Source organism: Somniosus microcephalus, chromosome 13 (assembly GCF_052327205.1).
Source record: "Somniosus microcephalus isolate GS21.2 chromosome 13, FLI_Smic_1.0, whole genome shotgun sequence".
NCBI lineage: Eukaryota > Metazoa > Chordata > Chondrichthyes > Squaliformes > Somniosidae > Somniosus > Somniosus microcephalus.
In genome coordinates this window covers 164,301,136-164,323,855 of record NC_140999.1, presented here as the reverse complement: position 1 = coordinate 164,323,855, position 22,720 = coordinate 164,301,136, and the positions used below count along the sequence as shown (strand labels likewise).

At 43.5% G+C, this 22,720-nt stretch overlaps 1 protein-coding gene across 6 annotated transcripts in view; it reads right to left on the bottom strand.

Annotated features, from left to right (window-relative positions):
• Positions 1–9,009: 9,009 nt before the first annotated feature.
• The window catches only part of LOC147108747 (tyrosine-protein kinase HCK-like), a 103,195-nt gene continuing 89,484 nt past the window's right edge, over positions 9,010–22,720 (bottom strand). For all 6 annotated transcript variants that reach the window (XM_086005510.1, XM_086005513.1, XM_086005509.1 and 3 more), the window contains 3 exons: positions 14,930–15,083; positions 11,582–11,713; positions 9,010–10,941 (listed from right to left, as the gene is read on the bottom strand). In XM_086005510.1, the coding sequence (XP_085861636.1) occupies positions 10,739–10,941; positions 11,582–11,713; positions 14,930–15,083 (489 nt within the window). In that variant the 3' untranslated portion in view covers positions 9,010–10,738. The remainder of the gene's footprint in view (positions 10,942–11,581; positions 11,714–14,929; positions 15,084–22,720) is intronic.

Genomic DNA, 22,720 nt, shown 5'->3' with positions numbered 1-22,720 from the left:
GTATAGGTTTCCCTCTGAATCCATTTTGACTGCTGTTCCAGTCCCAGCTCCTCACTCCCCCATTCATCCTTTCTGGCCATTGCGGGCCTTGTTCTCTATTCCTTTACTTCCCATCCAGCTATGCCCCCCTTTCTCCTTTTCCTTTTCCAGTGTCATTCCTCCCTCTTGCCACTATTTCCCAGCCTACGTTTTCTCTTGCTGTCATCCCAGGTTTCAGTCCCTCCTGAACAAGCCCACAGCCCCACTTGGTATGCATTACTATGCCACAGTGGCACCTGTCACTTGCTTTCCCAGAGTGGCAATCCCAACTACCTCACCCTCTGCTGCTGGCAGTTATCACACTTGCCTGTTTCTCGTGGGTTAATCTCTCTAAACCTCCTTCCCATCCCTCTGACCGCTTCATCTGCCATCCCCATGATCCTTTTGGCAAATTTACTTTTACTGCCCATTCTGTATCACCCTCTAGACGATTTACTCCTTTGTGGCCAAGTCCCTCACCATGCTAACTTTATTGTGAGGGAATCTATTGGCATCCTGGAATTGACATGAACATGGCTCATGGCTGGTGATTTCTTCCCTCTCACCGAAGCTTCCCCAGTTGACTACACATTCTATTGTTTGCCTTGCCCAAATCATCACAGCAGCGGTGAAGCTCGAATTGCTAAATCGCATCTTGTCTTCTCATTCGAGCACCTCACTCTCTTCCATCCTGCTCAACCTCCAATTGTGTACTGCCTTCCAATCATCCTTATATTTATCTATATATGCTTCCCCATGGTGACCATATTTTCTGAACCAAATCCAAGGACACACAGGGTGGGAGCACAGCAAGGTAGCCAGGACGGAAAATGCAGGTTGCGCAGTGTAGTTTCTAGTTTCTCCCTTAGCTCCTGCTCTTTCTATGAGAATGAGATCCACCTCTTGGCTCGCTTGACCCCATTCCCACTAAACTGTTGGCCACTAATGTATTACGAGTGTTTATTTCAGTATCACTGCACACAAGCTAAAAACAATGATGAAAGGGCCTAAAAAATAAATCTGTGGACTGTAAGGATTGATTAGATAAGATAAAGAAACTACATATGCTAGAAATTTGAAACAAAAACAAACAGCTCAATCAGCATCTATGAAAATAAATAATTTTTTGGGACCAGAGGTTTTTTAGAACTTGGGGTTGAATAAAGCACCTCAATTAGTAAGAATATCTCCACTTGGTAGTTCAGTCGTCTGTGTCTCGGGTGAAATATTAAAAGTGCAGTGAATTAGGTACTGAGGTGGGAATCCCAGGTGGAAATCCAGAGACAATAAATATTGTTCACCAAGGGCATGCTCCCATATTACAAGGCCTCGTTTCAGCTGATAGAAAGTGTGATCTTGCCTTTGGCAGTTGGCTTTTGTGTTGGGCCTGAGAAAACGTGTCTGAAGAAGTCCGAGTCATAGAGTCACAGAGTTATACAGCACAGAAAGAGGCCCTTCGGCCCATCGCGTCCGCGCCGGCCATCAAGCCCTGTCTAATCGAATCCCATTTTCCAGCATTTGGTCCGTAGCCTTGTATGCTATGGCATTTCAAGTGCTCATCCAAATGCTTCTTGAATGTTGTGAGGGTTCCTGCCTCTACCACCCTTTCAGGCAGTGAGTTCCAGATTCCAACCACCCTCTGGGTGAAAAAGTTTTTCCTCAAATCCCCTCTAAACCTCCTGCCCCTTACCTTGAATCTATGCCCCCTTGTTATTGACCCCTCTACTAAGGGGAAAAGTTCCTTTCTATCTACCCTATCTATGTCCCTCATAATTTTGTATACCTCAATCAGATCCCCCCTCAGCCTTCTCTGTTCCAAGGAAAACACCCCCAGCCTATCCAGTCTTTCTTCATAGCTGAAGCGCTCCAGCCCAGGTAACATCCTGGTAAATCTCCTCTGCACCCTCTCCAAAGCAATCACATCCTTCCTATAGTGTGGTGACCAGAACTGCACACAGTACTCCAGCTGTGGCCTTACCAGCGTTTTGTACAGCTCCATCATAACCTCCCTGCTCTTATATTCTATGCCTCAGCTAATGAAGGCAAGTATCCCATATGCCTTTTTAACCACCTTATCCACCTGTTCTGCTGCCTTCAGGGATCTATGTACATGCACACCAAGGTCCCTCTGATCCTCTGTCTTTCCTAGGGTCTTACCATTCATTGTGTATTCCCTTGCCTTGTTAGTCCATCCAAAATGCATCACCTCACACTTTTCAGGGTTATATTCCATTTGCCACTGTTCCGCCCACCTGACCAACCCATCTATATCGTCCTGTAGCCTGAGGCTTCCCTCCTCGCTATTTACCACCCCACCAATTTTCGTGTCATCTGCAAACTTACTGATCATACCTTTTACATTCACATCCAAATCATAAATGTAGACCACAAACAGCAAGGGACCCAGCACCGATCCCTGCGGTACACCACTGGACACAGGCTTCCAGTCACAAAAACAACCTTCCACCATCACCCTCTGCCTTCTGCCACTAAGCCAGTTTTGGATCCAATGTGCCAAGGCACCCTGGATCCCATGGGCTCTTACCTTCCTGCCTAGTCTCCTATGCGGGACTTTATCAAAAGCCTTACTGAAATCCATGTAAACCACATCCACTGCACTACCCTCATCCACACACCTAGTCACCCCCTCGAAAAATTCAATCAAATTGGTCAGACATGATCTTCCCTTGACAAAGCTATGCTGGCTATTCCTAATTAATCCTTGCCTCTCCAAGTGGAGACTAATTCTGTCCCTCAGAATTTTTTCCAATAATTTGCCTACCACTGATGTTAGGCTCACTGGCCTGTAATTCCCTAGTTTATCCCTACAACCCTTCTTGAATAATGGTACTACGTTAGCTGTTCTCCAGTCCTCTGATTAGCAACTAGTTGCCTGACCCAAACTTTCACTCTAGCCAGGTGATGCTAAGTAGTTATAAACACCAGCCATACCGATACTAATACAAAAAGAAAATACTGCAGATGCTGGAAATCTGAAATAAAAACAGAAAATGCTGGAGAAACTCAGCAGGTCAGGCAGCATCTGTGAAGAGAGAAACAGAGTTAACGTTTCAGGTCGATGACTTCACAAATGTTTCTCTCTTCACAGATGCTGCCTGACCTGCTGAGTTTCTCCAGCATTTTCTGTTTTTATACCAATACTAAGTGTTGTTAAATCAAATGGTTTCAAATTTTATCACATGCTCCCTGCCCCTCAACTACCCCCCATGGCTAGACCAGGATCAGCTGATATTTAAGGGATTGTGGTGATAGTGAGTCCAGGGAGGGAAAGGAAGAGAGACGTGGCCACCGGGCCTGGGGTGAGAGGCAGCTTCTGGGCCTGGGGTGAGAGGCAGCTTCTGGGCCTGGTTTCTAGCCGGGGAATGGAAGCATTGTGACGCTGGGTGAGGCAGGTGAGGAATCCGGGGAGGGAACAAAACTAAATGTGAAGTGGGATTTAACGAGCTGGCCGAGTCCAGGCTGCTTTGGACCTTGGAGCTGAGAGACCTCGGAATACCCAGAGGAGGATATACAGCCAGGCAGTAAGAGTTGGTCCTTATCTTCCTGGCATCGTTTGGCGAACTCCTGCCGGGTGCAACTGCACCTGAGGGGTTTTCACGGCACAAATGCAGCTTGCGCAAGACGCTCAGATTCTGGCCAGGATGGCCTGAGGCCACTCCGCTTCTTCCTTGAACAGTGGCCCAACCAGTCCCCATCCACCACCACCTTCTTCCGCCTGGCTGAACTTGTTCTCACATTGAACAACTTCTCCTTTGACTCCACTCATTTTCTCCAAATTAAAGGTGTTGCTATGGGTACCCACATGGGTCCTAGCTATGCCTGCCTTTTCGTGGGATATGTGGAACACTCTTTGTTCCAGTCCTACTCGGGTCCCTTCCCTCACCTCTTTTTCCGGTACATTGATGATTGTATCGGTGCCGTTTCCTGCTCTCGCACTGAACTAGACAATTTCATTCACTTTCCCTCCAATTTCCACCCTTCCCTTACCTTCACATGATCCATCTCCAACTCTTCCCTTCCTCGACTTCTCCGTCTCCATCTCTGGGGATAGGTTATTAACCAACATTCACTACAAGCCCACTGACTCCCAAGGCTACCTGGACTACACTTCCTCCCACCCCGCCTCCTGTAAGGACTCTATTCCATTCTCCCAGTTTCTCCGTCTCCGCCACATCTGCTCCGACGATGCCACCTTCCACACCAGTGCTTCCGACATGTCTTCCTTTTTCCTCAACCGAGGATTCCCCATTACCGTGGTTGACACAGCCCTCGACCGTGTCAGTTCTATCTCCCGCACTTCTGCCCTCACCCCTGCCCCTCCCTTCTGGAACCACGATAGGGTTCCCCTTGTCCTCACCTTTCACCCCACCAGCCTCCACATTCAACGGATCATCCTCCGCCATTTCCGCCACCTCCAACGTGATCCCACCACCAAACGCATCTTCCCCTCCCTCCCCTTTCAGCATTCCGTAGGGACCGCTCCCTCCGAGACACCCTAGTCCACTCCTCTATCACCCCCAGCACCCCTTCCCCTGGCACCTTCCCGTGCAAGCGCAGGAGGTGTAATACCTGCCCATATACCTTCCCCCTTCCCACAGTCCAGGGCCCCAAACACCCCTTCCAGGTGAAACAGCGATTTACTTGTACTTCTCGCAATCTAGTATACTGTATTCGCTGCTCACGATGTGGTCTCCTCTACATTGGGGAGACGAAACGCAGACTGGGTGACCGCTTTGCGGAACACCTCTGTTCAGTCCGTAAGGGTGACCCCGAGCTTCCGGTTGCCTGTCATTTCAATTCACCGCTCCATTCCCACTCGGACCTCACCATCCGCGGCCTCTTACATTGTTCCTCGAGTTTACACTGAGCTTCCGTGGAACAGCACCTCATCTTCCGATTAGGCACTTTACAGCCTTCCGGACTCAATATTGAGTTCAACAATTTCAGATCATAACCTCGGCCCCTTTTTTATATTTTTTATCCACACCTTTGGTTTGTGCCTTTTCCTCTCTCTCTCTCCCACAAGGCAGCTGTCTCTCACTCTGCCAGCGCATTTCACACTTCATCTAGAGCCATTGTTTGTTTCTTTACCTGTCCTATTACCATCTCATCTCACCTTGAATATCTCTTAATGTCTCTTCTTTCATCCCCTCCCCCATTTCCCAGCCCCCAAACTACCTTTTAATCTTTTCATTTACTGCCTTTTTTTCTCAGTTCTGTGGAAGGGTTTCAACCCGAAACGTTAACTCTGTTTCTCTCTCCACAGATGTTGCCTGGCCTGCTGAGTTTTTCCAGCGTTTTCTGTTGTTATCTCAGATTCTGTTCATTGGCGAGTGCTTAGAAAGATACTTAAAAGATACTGGTTAAATAAACTTATTTCCTTAAATTTAGCCTGCTGTCTGCTCCATCCCGCCTCTGCCTGCACTTTATTCGTCTAATTTATTTATGATGTAGCTGCAGCTCAATTTCCCCCTGCTTTGATTGGTCAGTTCTGCCATCAATCATCAGTCACCCTGGTTTGACGACATGGTGGGTGGCACCTCCAGCATGTCACGACCAAAGTTGTTGAAACATCAGCCGCACTTGTGATAATGGGGACGAGTTTCCAGAACCAGGGACTCTTCTGGGGACATTGTTTGCCTGGGGACACAGTCCCTAATCCCATGACTCTCCCCAGAAAATGGGGACGTATGGTCACCCTACCATGATTGAGTTACAATTTCCTTCAGCTGAAAATTTGAGAGGATGGAATCTATTGTTCTTGGCACATACCATAAACTGTTTCCTTGCCAACGACTTCATTCTGTCATCTAGTCAGTCAATCAGGTCGAACAAGATCAGGCGAAACCACAGTACACTGAGCTGAGCTGAACTGGCATTCAAACCATACATCGTCTCCATCACCAAGACACAATATTTCTACCTCTATAACATTACCTACCTCTGCCTCTACATTATCCCCTCCATCGCTTAAACCTTTCTGCATGTTTTTTCATCAACTCCAGACTAGATTATTCCAAGGCTCACCTTGCTGGTCTTCTACAAACTTTACCTTGTTTAAGATAAAGCTGCCCATATCTCATCCGGCACTAAGCCCCACTTGCCCATTGCCCTCGTCCTTGCAAGCCTACACTGGCTCCCTGTCCCCTACTGAATTACACTTAAAATTCTTGTCCTCTCCATGGCCTCACCCCACACTAATCCTGCAACCTCTTCCAGCACCCTTCAGCTTTCCAACCCTGGTATGTGTACTTACCAATATATTTACTTATCATTCATCCTGACACTAGGTGGTGCTGCTGCTCCTCCAAACTCCATTTAGCAGTTTAGTTTTTCCCTTTTTAGATTTACTTTTTCTTCCAAAATTTGTTTTTTCTCCCTCAGCCGCTATGCACCTCAGGTCTCTGTCTCGCTACTTCCCACAGCCCCTGGAACTCCCCCCCAGCCTTATTCATCCTTATTACTGCGAGGCTCCAGCTTCAACCAATCTGCTTCCATGCAGGGAAATAACCGAACAGCAGGCAGCAAACCTGGGCGAGGGCGGAATGAGACAAAAGGATTTGTGGGCGAGGGTGCCTGTAGGGGAAAGGAATGCAAAAGGGGACAGGAAGTTTAAAGGATGAGGAAAATGGAAAGGGTTGGGGCAAAAAGGAGATTGGGGAGAGAAGGAAGATGGGAAGGGCGATGGGAAAATGGCATGGGGCAAGGAGAAGCAAAAGGAGCAAACAGGGGCCAATATTGCATTGCACCCTGGTCATATCCCTAACCATGCCCTGAAACCTACTTGCAACTAAAACTCCAGTTAAGCTGCGCGGCCCCGCAGTGGTCTGGAGGTCCCGCACAGACCGCTCACCGGCTTTTCAATGCAATAAACCTCGTATGTGCAAAAATATGAATGGGCTATGCAGCCAGTTAAAGGGACCGCGTACCCCACCCCCCCAAAAAAAGGAAAGATTGCCTGCAACGCTGGCTGGATCTGTCCCCTGGCCACCGCCCATACTTACTATTGAGAAGAGAGCAAAGCCAAATAATGAGACAGCACACACAACAGATAAAAGTTTTTAAAAAGTCAAAGATCATGGAGAAATGACCAGAAAGAATGACATATCCACATCACACATACATTTAAACGATAACTTTGATTCAGAATTACTGCCTTGATTTTAATTTAATTTCTTGTTTAAAAACATTGAAAGTTATTTCTTTGAGAATATTGTGCAGGCTTAATATCTGAAAATAGGCTTTTTATATGTATGTGTGCGTGTACTAACACACTTGTGAAGCCTCAATAGCATGTCTTATTTAAGCTGGCTATCCTTCCAAAAGAGCTTCAACTACTTACCATGTAATTCATAGGGGAAAAAAATGAAAATAGATTCTTATAAACAGGGTATCGGTTGAAATAGCAGATTGAATGAATGAGAGATTGTTCTTTTTTCTAAAGAAGATGCAACTTTCGGCAACCCCCCCCCCCCCGCCTTTCCTCTCCGGAAGCTTTCAATTCCTGCTGGAGAAGGAACTATGGTTATTGATCATCCTCTGGTACCTCGGTTACTGTTCCTTATGTGTGAATCTAAACAGAGGGTAGATCATTCCGTCATGGGGTTACCAAACCTTTGTCCTTTTGATGGCCACACACTTTCCAGCAGGGGATGGGGCAACACTGGATAGCAATCAGGGGCAGAAACCCTGGGTGATTGTCCCCACGTCAGCCCAAGGGCCTGCTAAGGCCAATTGTAGTGCTCTGATCATCACCCTGATTGAGATCAGGTAACTAAGCACAGATCAGGAATTGAACTGGGGCCTTCTGCTCTTCATGGCTGTGTTACACGTTGCTTTTACCCACTGAGGTTGGGGTGGAGGGGTAAGGAGGGTCCCACTTGTTGTAGATGAAAAGCTTTACTACAGCACTTAATCAAATATGGCATATTGCTCCACTGTGTTAAAATTAATTTCATGGCTGAGCAAAATCAAATCATGGATTATGAAGTAAAATTTGCATAGGAGAATACAAGGCTGCAGCTTTGAAGTACATGTCCTATTACTGTTGGTGAGTTTCCAATTTCTTCTGCAGCTTGAAACACAAGAGTAGAAAGAGCTATGATTTCTCTGAACATGTATTTCAAAATTCTGATTGCTACATTCTGAAATTACTTATGATTCACAATCATATTTATTTCAAAAACTAAAAAATGATTTTCAGATGTTTGAGTTTTTTTGAAAACCCTATTTCAGGTCAAGATTTAGTTTTTCTGAAATTCTTCTGGTATTCTGTTGATCCTATAGATTGTAGCAACTAAGATTCTTTACTACAGCGAAGTAGTATTGAGCAAGATCACGGGGGCAACGAGAGCGACTTGTATATTCCACCCAAAGGCAGGGTATTTCTCACTACATTTTTGGCATTTAAAATTTTTTTTTTTTTCCCCCCTAAGAGGGTGGGAATTAATTAATTCTCAGCTCTTGAGACTGACAACAAAGCTACATGATAACATAAATAGTATTGAATGGACTTTAAAAAAAGACATAAGCCCACATTCTTAGATGTTTTTAAAATGCTGTTTAAAAAAAAAACAAATCTTCAAATAAGAGCAATATAATGCTCAGAGTGGAGCTGGGAAGGGAAGGCTTCCTTGGCGCACTGGAAGGGTGATTCTGCGATATGGCGCTCCCAGCAGGGAGCGCATCTCAGGAAATTGCGGACATACAGCCCTGGCTTTCCCCAAGATGCTCTCTGTGATCTGTTGGGAGTGCTGGACTGTGAAATCACTGCTTGTGTGTAAAGTAGTGGGGGCAACACTGGTTACTTTGCCCGTCAACAACAACAACAAAATTGCTGATGAGATTTACTCAGAAAATGACTCCCAGTGTAAATGAGTTTATAAAGATCAAATGCACCGATGCAAGCTTTAGCATGCTGCATCACTATCAATTCCATAGATTTGATTTGACAAATTTCAGAACTAGCAATAAGATTAAGGCACTTTATTTCACACATCAAGCATTAATACAAATATACACTATGAATGGCTACATTTTTGCAATTATAGTACTTTTCTTTATTTTGAAATCATTTTAAGCCATGTGAAAAATAAGAATGCATAGTTTATAAATCTTCAAGCATGTGCATACTCCAGTCCATATTAAACAAAGTTCCGATACACTTTAGCCTACACGTTGCCACAAATTAAATTTATTGGACCTAACAGTTATAAATTATTTCCAACATTTAATAAATCACACACCTGATAAAAACTTTAAACAAAAATATTCCAAGATCAAAAAAGAGACCGACTAAATTAATGGATTTAGTTTTGATTTGAGAGATTAGAATTAATTCTCAGATTTTGTCTCAGTAGCTATCTTTCTCATCATCAAGCTGCTCGCTTCCAGGAGCTTTTCTTCTGCTGCAAGAACAGTCTGATGGGCTGCAGACACCTCGGTGGCTCAATTGTCTGCAGGTACAGTCCCCACTCAGGGTGGGGGTGGGGGCAGGAGGGGGAAGGTGTGCTTTTCCAGTAACTCAAGCCAGAAGCAACAGGTTTTGCATGTACTGGTTGAATTGTAGCCTCTGCTTGGTTTTATCACAACAGAGCAAAGCAAATATGCTAACTAATATACTACCAGGCAGTTCAACCAGGAGTTTTGGCCTCGTGCACAGGCTGGGCCCGACAGCATCACATTGCCAGCATTCAGTCATGAAACGCGTCAAAACTCAATATTCTGGTTTACCTGCGCCAATGAACCTAATCCCAATTTACCCTGGAAAGTGAGCCTTGGAGAAATCACATGGCGAAGTTGTCATGCGAATGTGTGCAGTATTTTTGCCATTATTTGTCCTGAGTCAACTTGAACCCAATCTCAACCACAATAGAGCCCTCAAAAGTAGTATTAGGGATCATAGGGTACAATTTCTCCACAGTGCTACCACTGAGGCTAACTTACTAATATTGTGAACTTCCTCACAAGAAGAAACACTAGCAGGGATTCCATTAGCCACTATGAAATAGGGTACCCCCCAGCCTTTTTATTAATCTACAATAATATTTTCAAAGACTAATTTTTTAAGAACTCGCTCACCCCTTTGCAGATTCTGGGACCAAGTGTATGAAGTTTTCTTTGAGACATTGTACAAAATAGATTAAGTTCTTTCCTATAATTACTCCTGCTATATGGACTCAACAGCGGTGTATGTTATAGGAACCCTTTATGTTACAAGAACCCGACATGGGCTGAAACAATTCAGCTGACCCTTTTTCTATTTATAAAACACCTAAACATGACATTGCTGTAAAAGGGGCTGTAATATCCAAGGTTCTGCTATGTGAGTGCTACCTTCAGTATAAAAATAGTGCACAATTAAAGAAAAAACTGTGAGGTCAATGAAAATACAGTACCAATATTATTTTAAACATTGTTTCAGAAAAAATAAACCCCTTTTATTCAGCCCTCTAAGGACTGATGAACATTTTTAAGTTTCTGCAGAAAAATTGCTATCACATTTTTTAAAAAAATCATTGAAAATATAATACATGGAAAACATGTTTGTTTACAGTCAAGAATGTTGAAAATTATTCTTACTTTGGACATGGTGCAAAAAAATGCAAGTGCAGACTTTAAAAGAGTTAAATCTAAAATGGTGGTTTGAGTTACTTTTTTTTTTGCATTTCCCCATCGTCTGTACATATTTGGCACTTTGTTATGGCTGCTGCTGGTACTGGCTCTCTGTTGCTGTATAAAAGTCTTCTAGAACACTCTGTAAATATTCAAAAGTGGGACGCTCTTCCGCTTTGTTCTTCCAGCACTTCATCATGATGTCATACAGCTCTGTGGGACATATTTCTGGACGTGGCATCCGATAGCTGTGTTCTAGCGAACGTATCACATCCGGGTTTGACATTCCTTAAAATAAAAAAAAGTGTAACCAAGTGGTTTAATTCTTTTGTTTTACAAAATACACCGACACATTCCACTAATTTCATTGGCTCGCACCGCATCTCTCTCAAACGTCTACCATATCACCTGACCCACCATTATCGATGTGGATTTAAATTTATAAATGTAATAAAGATCAGAGAACTTCTATTAAATAATTTATTAAATGTGTTATTAATAGCAATATTGAGTGACCGGCATTTATTCCATGACCTCTGACTGGTAGCTATAGTACAAGTCGACAGTGCATTCACCCTACATGTTTAGAGTCGGTGTGATGTGCAGTTTTGGCGTTGCTCCAATGCTAAACTTAGGAATGTAAATGCCCGCTGCCTGAACTGACTCCAAAATGAAGTGGAGTGAGATTCCCTCCTTTTCAGGGAGACTCGCTCTCTGTTTCACTCCTGTGTCAGGTAAGGCCCCGACTCAGGATTCAGACTGCATTTGTACTATAACTGCAGCGTCAGCATGAAGTGAACCGACTTCACACCAACCTTACAGTTGTACTGAGCGCACCCTTCGATAAGTAATGCAAGTGTGAAGAGGAGCGAGATTCATGCAACAGAATTATTGGCCTGCTTGAAGAACTTGACTGTTCTTTACAGACCTGGGTAAGGGGTCCGGCCGTACGTGATGGTTTCCATGAGAAGAATTCCAAAGGACCACACATCAGACTTGATTGTAAATGACCCAAAGTTTATGGCTTCTGGTGCTGTCCACTTAATAGGGAATTTGGCACCTAGAAAGATACAGAAACGCAGATTATAAAATCAGTAAGTTGAAAATCCTGATTGCTACAAATTGGGGATGCTGAGCTCTCCACCCGATTCTCCAATCTGTACTAGCTTGGGCAAGACCCCCATAGGAACTGGAGTCTTGCCACTTTGCAATAGATATATTTAAAAAAATATAATATATACATATATACACACACACGATGGTTTTTGGGAGCCAACTAAAAACAGCATCTTTTAATAAGGCATGTGGAACAGCAAACTCCTACAATTACAGTGGGAAGTACTGTTGGTATTTTCAAAAAAAATATCCAATTGTTTCCATCGATATTTCACTGTACATAGCTATTCATATAGCACTAATGAAATTTTGCTTTTGAAACAAATGTATTAAAGAAAGTCTGCTATCCAACGGGGATACATTTCTCATATTTTGTTTCAAAATTGCTGCCAGTATTTTGGTTTTCCCGAATTTCTGTAATGAATGGACGACATCGAGATTAAAAGAAAAATAAAGAGCCCTGCAAATATGCTGTGGGATAACAGTTTGCAAACGTTTAATGTTAAAATACCAGAGGGAGGGAAATTTCAGAAATTTGTTGGGTGTTTGAATGCTGGTATCCAACAGAGCAAATTCAGGGTCATGCCACTTAAAATTACTTACTTCACTGTCATTTTCATAGCTGGTTATTAGCAGAAATATGGAAGCATATAAATAATGGCACTACGCAGGCATAGAACAGAGAGCTGCATTACTGTCAAATTGGACAAAAACAGCCGTATTCTCCTCTAAAGGGGCAGAATTTGCCCAAATAGTCAGGCAGGCATTTATAAATAAATTGAAACGAGTCAAATTTAGATGAACACAAGGATAATGCAGCACAAAGAGAACTTTAGCAAAAAGAGTACAAGATAATTATTACACAGATAAAAAGGTAATTTCACAATATCCAGAAGGCTGTTCTACACTAGGAGCTTCCAGATAATCCCAGTTGGCTAGCAAAAGGGTTTAAGAGACTGATAACTGTTGTGCAAAGCATGAAATCCCACTGCTGATATCATGTGCTAACTGAAACCATTTGTCATATGTGCTCAACATAGGCAAGTGCTGCTTGGCAAGGCAGATACAGATCCTGGAAAACATAAACCAAGGGCCACCGAAAATATTTAGGAGCTGGCAGCTGGAAATTACTGTTGACGATATTAATGGATAAACACTTAACAGTGAAAAGAAAGGATTATCAATAAGGGTGAACGTAGTGGAAACACAATGGGCAGAGCCAAAGATTAGTAAAGGACACAAAACTCTCGTGGGAGTTGTCTACAGACCTCTTGACAGTAGTGATGTGGGTGGCAATGTATAAATATGGCGATCAGGGAAGTATGTAGCAGAAACAATCTAGTTAATATGGGACATTTTAATTTTCACAGACTGGGAGAAGAAGAATAGCTCAAGAAAAGGCAACAAATTCCTAGAATGTATTGAGGAGAGTTTTCTGGAACTATATATTTTAGAAGGGATAAGGTCATACTAGATTTAGTGATAAGTAATGAACCAGAATTAGTTAACAATCTGACAGATAGGGAACATCTTCGGATAGTGACCATAATATGACTGAATTTGATATTCGGTTTCAGGGGGAGCAGGGAGAGTCACAAACCAAGGTTTTAAATTTAAGTAAGGCAAACTTCAAAGGGATGAGAAATAAGATAACCACAGTAAATGGGGCTAAACTGTTAATGGGTAACCCTAGAGAAAGAGAGAGTGGGAAGTATTCAAAGAAGTTTTTGGTACTATACAAACCAGCACATTCCCTGAAAAGGCAAAAGCTCCACATGTACAGTGAAGCAACACAATTTATGGCCAATAAATGAGGTAAGGGACAGTATCAAGCTAAAAGAAAAGAATTACACAAATGCAAGGAAAATTGGAAATCCAATAGACTGGGAGAGCTATAAAAAGCAACAAAGGGATACAAAGTGCGTAATAAGAGATGCAAAAAGAGAATATGGAAAAAATGTGCGAGGGATAACAAAGCTAACATTAAAAGGTTTTATAAATATATTAAGAGAAAGAGTGATAATGGGGAATGTGAGCTCAATAAAGACAGATTCAGGTGAGACTATAATGGACAATAAGGAAATGGCAAGCTTTTTAAATGAATACTTTGGATCTGTTCTGATGAAAGGTCATCAACCTGAAACATCAACTTTGTTTCTCTCTCCACAGATGCTGCCTGACCTACTGAGTATTTCCAGCATTTTCTGTTTTAATTCAGATTTCCAGCATCTGCAGTATTTTGCTTTTGTACTTTCTATCTGTTTTCACAGAAGAGGAAGAAAATAAAATACCAGTGGTATAAGGGAACCTAAAAATGTTCAGAGGAGGAACTTATTGGATTCAATACAAGTTTTTTAAAAAAGGGTAATGGAGAAAATAATGAGACTTAAAATAGACAAATCTCCAGGATCTGGATAAATGATAAAAGGGATTCAACAGGGTATATACAGCAAAATGATTTCCTCTGGTGGGGAATCCAGAACAACGGGGGCACAATCTTAAAATTAGAGCTAGGTCATTCAGGAGTGAAATCATGAAGCACTTTTTTTTGCAAAAAGTGTAGTAGAAATCTGGAACTCTCTCCCCATAAAGGCTGTGGATACAATAATTTCTAGTCCCAGATGCTTTAAGAATAATTAAGGACAGAGTTAGTCCACTCAAAAATCAGGCCTTTTTGGTGGCCATTTCTTAAAATATTTCACAACTTAGAAATAGTTATTGGTATTTATTTAGTTTTAGTGGTGACCGAGTTAAACAGACCAGCAGCCACATAATTCTTGTGAATTCTACTCTCTCTGCACTCAACGTGGGGGGCCCTCCACTGCAAATAGTGACAAACTGCTGTGGAATCCTCCCTTCCCCCAAATACTGACACTGCCAGGGACCCCTTGCCCCAACTTATGAACGATAGTGTCAGCTGCCCAAAACAGAACACTTGCTACCATTGTAGGAAATGTTTAATTAGTCAATACAGCAAAATAAAATGTGTGTTAGAAAAAAACAAAAACAGGATTTGAAACATATGCTCACAGCACATAGTATGCCCTGCATGGCCAGAAATCAATAGCTTCAGGGGATCCTCTGGGATCTTGTCACAGTTTCCAAGCTCATGTCTTATTACATAGCAGGAGACACAGCCTATTTACATAGTTTAACATACCTTCTCTGGCTGTATATTCATTGTCTTCAATTATTCTGGCTAAGCCAAAGTCAGCGATCTTGCAAACCAACGTCTGAGACACCAAAATATTGGCAGCCCTCAAATCTCTGTGTATATAGTTCTTCAATTCAATATAAGCCATTCCTTCGGCAATCTTAATAAAATAATAAAAAAGTAATTAGAGATGGTTACCAAACTTATATTTGATTCAGTTGAACAAAAATCTGATGGATAACAAGACATATTTATATTTTCTTTCAGAAACAAGAATTTACTATTAAAAAGGCCAGAAATGACCGTCAACTGCAATACAAATTGTTTGTATGAAATCCTCTGAACACTACTTCAAGGTTTACCATTTAAAAAGAAAAATTGGGAGCAATGTCATATGAATGCATTAATCAGTCAACTGCTAACACCACTAACAGTAATTTCTAGCCTAGACAATTTACTCTTTTGAAGGCACGATTCTTGCTGGGTGGCAGTTCCATGATCATAGACAGGGTACTAGAGGATTGCCGAAGTGGCCCCTCATCATACGAGAGTCTAGAGAGCGCGAGTGTCAGCGGGCTATTCATTATTTATTGCAAGTAAAAAATGGTTATCTGTAGCTTATAATAGTGTACTACATGCCTTCCTTTCCGACCTCACCTTTTCACCTCTGTCACAACACCCCCATTATCCTCAGTAAAACAACAGGTTTCCTCAATGCCTAAGCAAGTTTACCCTGACTAGCTAAGGCATGTACACCAGGAAGGTTCAAAAGGTCAATCCCAAGCTCTGTGCCAACGATGGGGATCTAAGTTAGGGTAGTGGGAGAGTGACTACAACTGCCTCAGCATCTCTGAATTAGGGAGGAGAAAAATTCCCAGAGTTCCCTCTGCTAATCACATGAATGGGCACAGCTAGTATTGCTGCAAAGTAATGGTTTTTAAATAATGCTTTTTAAGCCTCCTTTGGGTATGGCATTGCTTACAAAACAAGTCCATCCTCAACAATAAATGAGAGAGAGATAGAGAGACCAGACAGAAATAACTTGTGTCTACTGTTCTTTCTTAATCCATCTTGGTTTCTCTTCCCTGTGGTTCTCCTATTGTTGCTATGCTTCTCCACCCCCATGTGTCTGTGCTTCTCTCTCTTTCTTCCTCGTGTTTATGCTAAGCTTCTCTCTCTTTCTTCCTCGTGTTTATGCTAAGCTTCTCTGTCTTCGATTCCTTCAGATTACTATCTGTACTAGTCTTCTCTTTATTCCTGTCCATGCTTTTGTTACCTCTAGATTTGACTATGCCAATGCTCTCCTGGCCAGCTTCCTTTCTTCCATCCTACATAAAATTGAGCTCATCCAAAACTCTGCTGCCTGTATCCTAACTCGCACCACATTCTGTTCACCCATCACCCCTGTGCTTGCTGACCCACAATGGCTCCTGGCCCTGAAACACCATGGCCTAGAAATTCAGGTGGCTGCACCACCCGTTAGCGCCTTAAGAGGGCGCTAAGTGGGTCGCAAGCCACTGGCCACGCCTCCCGCTAAATTCTGCGGGACGCTAATGGTGGCGTTAGCGCTGCGACCAATGACGTCATCGGTGTGCGCAGCGCCCCGCTAATGCCCCAGCCGCAATATTAGGAAGCGCCCCTGATTTACTGCCGGACGCTATGTGCGACCGGTTCATGGGGGCCTACCTGCAGCGGCAGAGGCGCTAATTAAAGGAGGTGTGGGGCGGCCATTTTTGTTGTTGGCCGCCTGCCAGCACCTCTCTGCGCTCCCGCCCCCAGCCTCTGATCCCTGTGGCACACCACTCGTTACATCTTGCCAATCAGAAAATGACCCATTTATGCGTACTCTCTGTTTCCTGTTAGCTAGCCAATCTTCTATCAATGCCAATATGTTACCCCCTACACCATGAGCTTTTATTTTCCGCAATAACCTTTGATGTGGCACCTTATCAAATGCCTTCTGGAAATCTAAGTACAGTACATCCACCGGTTCCCCTTTATCCACAGCACATATTACTTCCTCAAAGAACTCCAATAAATTGGTTAAACATGATTTCCCTTTCACAAAACCATGTTGACTCTGCCTGAATACCTTGAACTTTTCTACTGCCCTGCTATAGCACCTTTAATAATAGCTTCCAACATCTTCCCTATGACAGATGTTAAGTTAACTGGCCTGTAGTTTGCTGCTTTCTGTCTCCCTCCCTTTTTGAATAAAGGAGTTACATTCGCTATTTTCCAATCTAATGGAACCTTCCCCGAATCTAGGGAATTTTGGAAAATTAAAACCAACGCATCAACTATCTCACTAGCCACTTCTTTCAAGACCCTCGGATGAAGTCCATCAGGTCCCGGGGCTTGTCAGCCTGCAGCTCCAACAATTTGCTCAGTACCACTTCCCTGGTGATTGTAATTTTCTTGAGTTCCTCCCTCCCTTTCATTTCCTGATTTACAGCTATTTCTGGGATGTTACTTGTATCCTCTATAGTGAAGACCGATGCAAAATACCTGTTCAATTCAACTGCCATCTCCTTATTTTCCATTATGAATTCTTCAGACTCACTTTTTATAGGACCAACGCTCACTTTGTTAACTCTTTTCTTTTTAAAATATCTATAGAAACTCTTACTATCTGTTTTTATATTTCTAGCTAGCTTTCTCTCATACTCTAATTTTTCTCTCCTTATTAATCTTTTAGTCATTCTTTGCTGTTTTTTATATTCTGTCCAATCTTCTGACCTGCCACCCATCTTTGCACAATTGTATGCTTTTTCTTGAAGTTTAATACTATCTTTAACTTTTTTTTTTAGTTAACCACGGATGGTGGGTCCTCCCCTTGGAATTTTTCTTTGTTGGAGTGTATATATTCTGTGTATTTTGAAATATCCCCTTAAATGTCTGCCACTGCAACTCTATTGACCTATCCCTTAACCTAATTTGCCAGTTCACTTTAGCTAGCTCTGCTTTCATGCCCTCATAATTGCCCTTATTTAAGTTTAAAATACTAGTCTTGGACCCACTCTTCTCTCTCTCAAACTGAATGTAAAATTAAAATCATATTATGATTGCTGCTACCTAGGGGCGCCTTCACTATGAGGTCATTAATTAATCCTATCTCGTTGCACAATACCAGGTCTAGTAAAGCCTGCTCTCTGGTTGGCTCCAGAACGTGCTGGTGTAAGAAACTATCCTGAAAACATTCCATGAACTCCTCATCTATGCTACCTTTGCCCATCTGATTTTTCCAGTCAATATGCAGATTAAAATCCCCCATGATTATTGCTGTACCCTTCTGACAAGCCCCGTTATTTCTTTCTTTATACGCCATCCTACCATGTGCTTACTGTTAGGGGGCCTGTACACCACTCCCACAAGTGACTTCTTGCCTTTATTATTTCTCATCTCTACCCAAACCACTTCTACATCCTGGTTTCCTGAACTTAGGTCATCCCTCTCTATTGTGCTAATACCATCATTAATTAACAGAGCCACCCCTCCACCTTTTCCCACCTTCCTAAATGCCATGTACCCTTCAATATTCAGGTCCCAATCTAGGTCATCCTGCAGCCATGTTTCTGTAATGGCTATCAGATCATATTTATTTATTTCTATTTGCGCTCTCAGTTCACCTTTCTCTATTGCCTTGTCTCTAATCTTTGAATTACCACATCTTCCCAAATTTGATCCCTTGCCCCCAATATTTAGTTTAAAGCTCTCCCTACCGCCCTAGTTATATGGCTCGCCAGAACACTGGTCCCAGCACGGTTCAGGTGAAGACTGTCCCAACGATACAGATCCCACTTTCCCCAGTACTGGTGTCAGTGCCCCAGGAATCAAAACCCATTTCTCCCACACCAGTCTTTGAGCCACGCATTCATCTCTCTAATTTTATTTACCCTATGCCAATTTGCTCGTGGCTCAGGTAATAATGCAGACATTATTACCTTGAGGTTCTACTTTTTAATTTAGCCCCTAGCTGCTCATACTCTCTCAGCAGAACCTCTTTCCTAGTTCTACCTACGTCATTGGTACCTACATGGACCACTGGCTCCTCCCCCTCCCATTGCAAGTTCCTCTCCAGCCCAGAGCAGATGTCCCGAACCCTGGCACCAGGCAGGCAACACAGCCATCTGGACTCTCGCTCTTGGCCGCAGAGAACTGTATCTATCCCCCTGACTATGCTGTCCCCAATTACCACTACATTCCTATTAACTCACCCCGCTTGAATGGCTTCCTGTACCTCGGTGCCATGGTCAGTTTGCTCATCCACCCTGCAGCCACTACTTTCATCCATACAGGCCGCAAGAACCTCAAACCTGTTGGACAATTGCAACAGCGGAGGCTCCTCCGCCTCCTGGGTCCCCATACCTGCCTCACTCGCAGTCACATCCTCCTGTCCCTGACCACTCACCAAATCAGAAGACCCTATCCTAAGGGGTGTGACTGCCTCCTGGAATAGAGTGTCCAAGTAACTTTTCCCCTCCCTGATGCATCGCAGAGTCCGCAGCTCGGTCACTAGCTCATCAACTCTTCTTTTCTCCCTCTTTCCATAGCTGCATTAGTGTTGTTCCCGCTCTTTCCTTCCCTCCATCTTAATTTCAGTTTCCCTTGCCTCCCTCCATGGTCTTTACTTCTTGTCCTTTCTCTCCATCACTACTGCTTCTCTCTTCCAGTTTGTCTCTGCTTCTCCTTCCCTCTGACTTTTCTTTCCGTCCGTGTGCACATGCATGCCGATGAAACCATTGATATAGACGTTGCATCAGCAACAGAGGGTCATAAGACATGGTGAGAAGTGAAGCCAGCTTTGGGCCCAGTTCACTCACAATTAGAACAATGGAATAGTGCATGGAATGAGAAAAGGACTTTCATTCTACAAACCATGTACCATTTTGCCAGTCATGGAATCTGCCCTGCTTAACTTCCTAAGAGAAAAGCTGGTAAAGATTCCTTTCCTTTCCCTCAAACATTAATCAAATTCCAGGAATATTTTATGCAGAATGTAAAATGCACAAGGCCTTTTTTTTTACAAAAAGAACCCTCATCAACATTTTTTTTTTTTTTTTTTTTTTTTTTTTTTAAAAAGTTTCAACATTTTCCTTGTTCGATCAATATTCCTTAAATGCAACTAGTTGCAAGTTGAGTAACCTCAGGGACGCAACACAAGTTTCACCACACAGCCAGGAACTATTGCTGGGCAAACAACAACTGAATTTTACTTGCCCAAATGGAAAATTAGTGGGTGGAAAATCCTGTGAGTTCATTGAACTCTGTTCCCAAATTCCCGACACGTGCTCCCAGCGCAGGAGGCTTCATACCGAGTGCGAAAATTTGGAAAAAGTCTACCAGATAGTCTGAAGAATGATTTCATAAACTAGGAAGTATCTGGCAAACACACCAGGGTAGTCAGTTTGCTGCATGAGACAAGGGGCTGCTTGCTCATATGTCTATTCAACATACCTCCAGCTGGTGGAGCTCCATTCAGTCTCACTTTCTTTCAACAAAACAAGTCACACGCTTCAAACTTGTCTATAACCTTACAAGGACATCAAGAATATTTGAGAAGGGTCTAAAAATGAACACTTATTTTAACAGTTCACACAGTAACTTATTTTAACAGTTCGCATAGCCTGTTAAGTGAAACAAGCCACAAAGCATTTCCTTGTTTCACAAGACACTCCCTTTAAAAGTGGTTTTATGTTGAGAGAACAATGCAACTCAACTATTAGCTTTTGAAATATTCACCATGGATAAGATTTTTGACTATATGGCAAAGGTTTGAGGTGGAAATGTGACAATGGGTTTCACAAACACAAAATGTGCCTAGGAGCTGCTTTTGGCCAGTTTCCTCTTCTAGTGCTTGTGCATGTTTCCACTTGTAAAGTGGCAGCCATTTACTGTGGCTAACGGATAAAAATTGAGGCAGCGGAGGAGTAAACAAGTAAATGAAAATGGCATTTTAACAAGCACTGGATTCCTGGCCCACAGAAGGTATTCATATCCAGGGGAGAAGGGTCTTTTTCCTTCCGTTCTCTTCTCTTTTTGTCCTCTCCCTTCCTTAAGGCAGTGACACATGGGTACTATAACTGTGGGAGGAAGGCCAATTGTAGCCAAGCCTGACCCCGTCCTCTCCCAAGATCCATATACATCCACGTTCCACCAGCGATTGCTGGACAGTGATCAGGAGTAGGAGCTCTGGCTGATTTCCCCACTCTCCTTCCTCTAGCGATGCTAATGATTACGCAACCCTGCTAAGATTAGCTAACTTGGCACAAACAGCGGATTGAACCTTGGCTACCCAGGCAAATATATATTTTTTGAAATGGTGGTACAAATTAAAGCCAAGCTTTGGTGGTGTCCTCCAGCCCCACAAGCAGCAAGAAAAAGGAAAACCGAGATGCATCAATAATTCCGCCAATCCATTCCCAATTACCTTAAACCATCCCTTTGATGGCAATTCACTGGTGCAGCTGGTGGTCATTACTGCTGTGGAAGAGTTACTCAAGACCTGAGCGATAACCACACACCAGAGCGGATCCAAAACAAACATTTCTATCGTTTCTAAAATAAATCAGATTGCTTACGCTGCACTCTCAATTTGTCTTTCTGCAATTCAACATCCTCCTATAGATATAGCTAAGCAGATTTGAACTTCCCTTTTAGACAATTTTTAAAAATAGCAGAGCTTTAAAACAGTAGAAAATGGTTTTCTGTTGACTCAAACTAAACTTTACTGGAATGTGCTCGTGTTCCCGCCCTGCCCAGATAATGGCAATGAGAAAGATGGCAACTACTAGATGACAACGCTGCCAGCTCAATGGCATATAAAGCATGAAAAATCTTTCAAAACAATAAACAAAAACAAACCCTACATTATCTGGCTGATTGTGAGAAAGTCACTGGGGGTAGGAGAATATGGGGGAAAAATTCAGTTGGTTGCACCTCCCGTTAGCGCCTTAGGAGGGCGCTAATGGGACACAAACCAACTAGCGCCCGGGCGCGGCACTGCCCACGCCTCCCGCAAAATTCAGCGGGAGGTTAGTGGTGGCGCTAACCGGTAGCGCCCTGCGCTGCTGGCGATGAGGTCATTGGTGCGTGCAGCACCCAGCTCATGCCCCGGCCACGATCTTCGGGAGCGCCCCCTGACTTAACGCCAGACGCTATGTCCGACGGGGTCAGGGGGGCATATATGTGGCTGGGGAGGCACAATTTAAAGGAGAGGTGCGGGGCGGCCATTTTTGTTGCTGGCCGCCTGCCAACACTCCCATCCCAGACCTCCTGAAACGCACCCCCCCACCCCCCCCACAACGGAGTGCTGGCTGCGCTCCAAGAGCCCGGCACTTCTCTCGAGTGCCAGGCTCTTTTGCCTGCACTCCCAATCCCCGGGGGGCCCCGGGTCACGTTGCATAAGGCCCCTCCCCTTTAAGAAGGGGAGGAAGGCCTGCAATACCGCGACGTGACGTGCCGCAGCGTGTGGCGCTGCGGCACATAACGCTGCAATACTGACTCACAGCACCCCAAGAGGGATGCGGGGCGCTTCCAGTAGCGCCCCGCTTCCCTCTTGGGGCGCAACCACTCAATTTCCAGCGTGGGGACGCTAATTTTTCCGGGTTAGCGCCCCGGGGCGCTACTCAATTTTTAGCCCTATAACTGTAAAATCACAAATATGTTCTTTTTGAAAGCATTTACAATATCAACTTAGAGCGATTCTACCCTAAAAGTGTAAAGGAATCTTAGGTACAGAGTTTACTTCTTTCTTTGATACCGAACATCCTATTTAAAAGCACTTTCCTCTTTTCT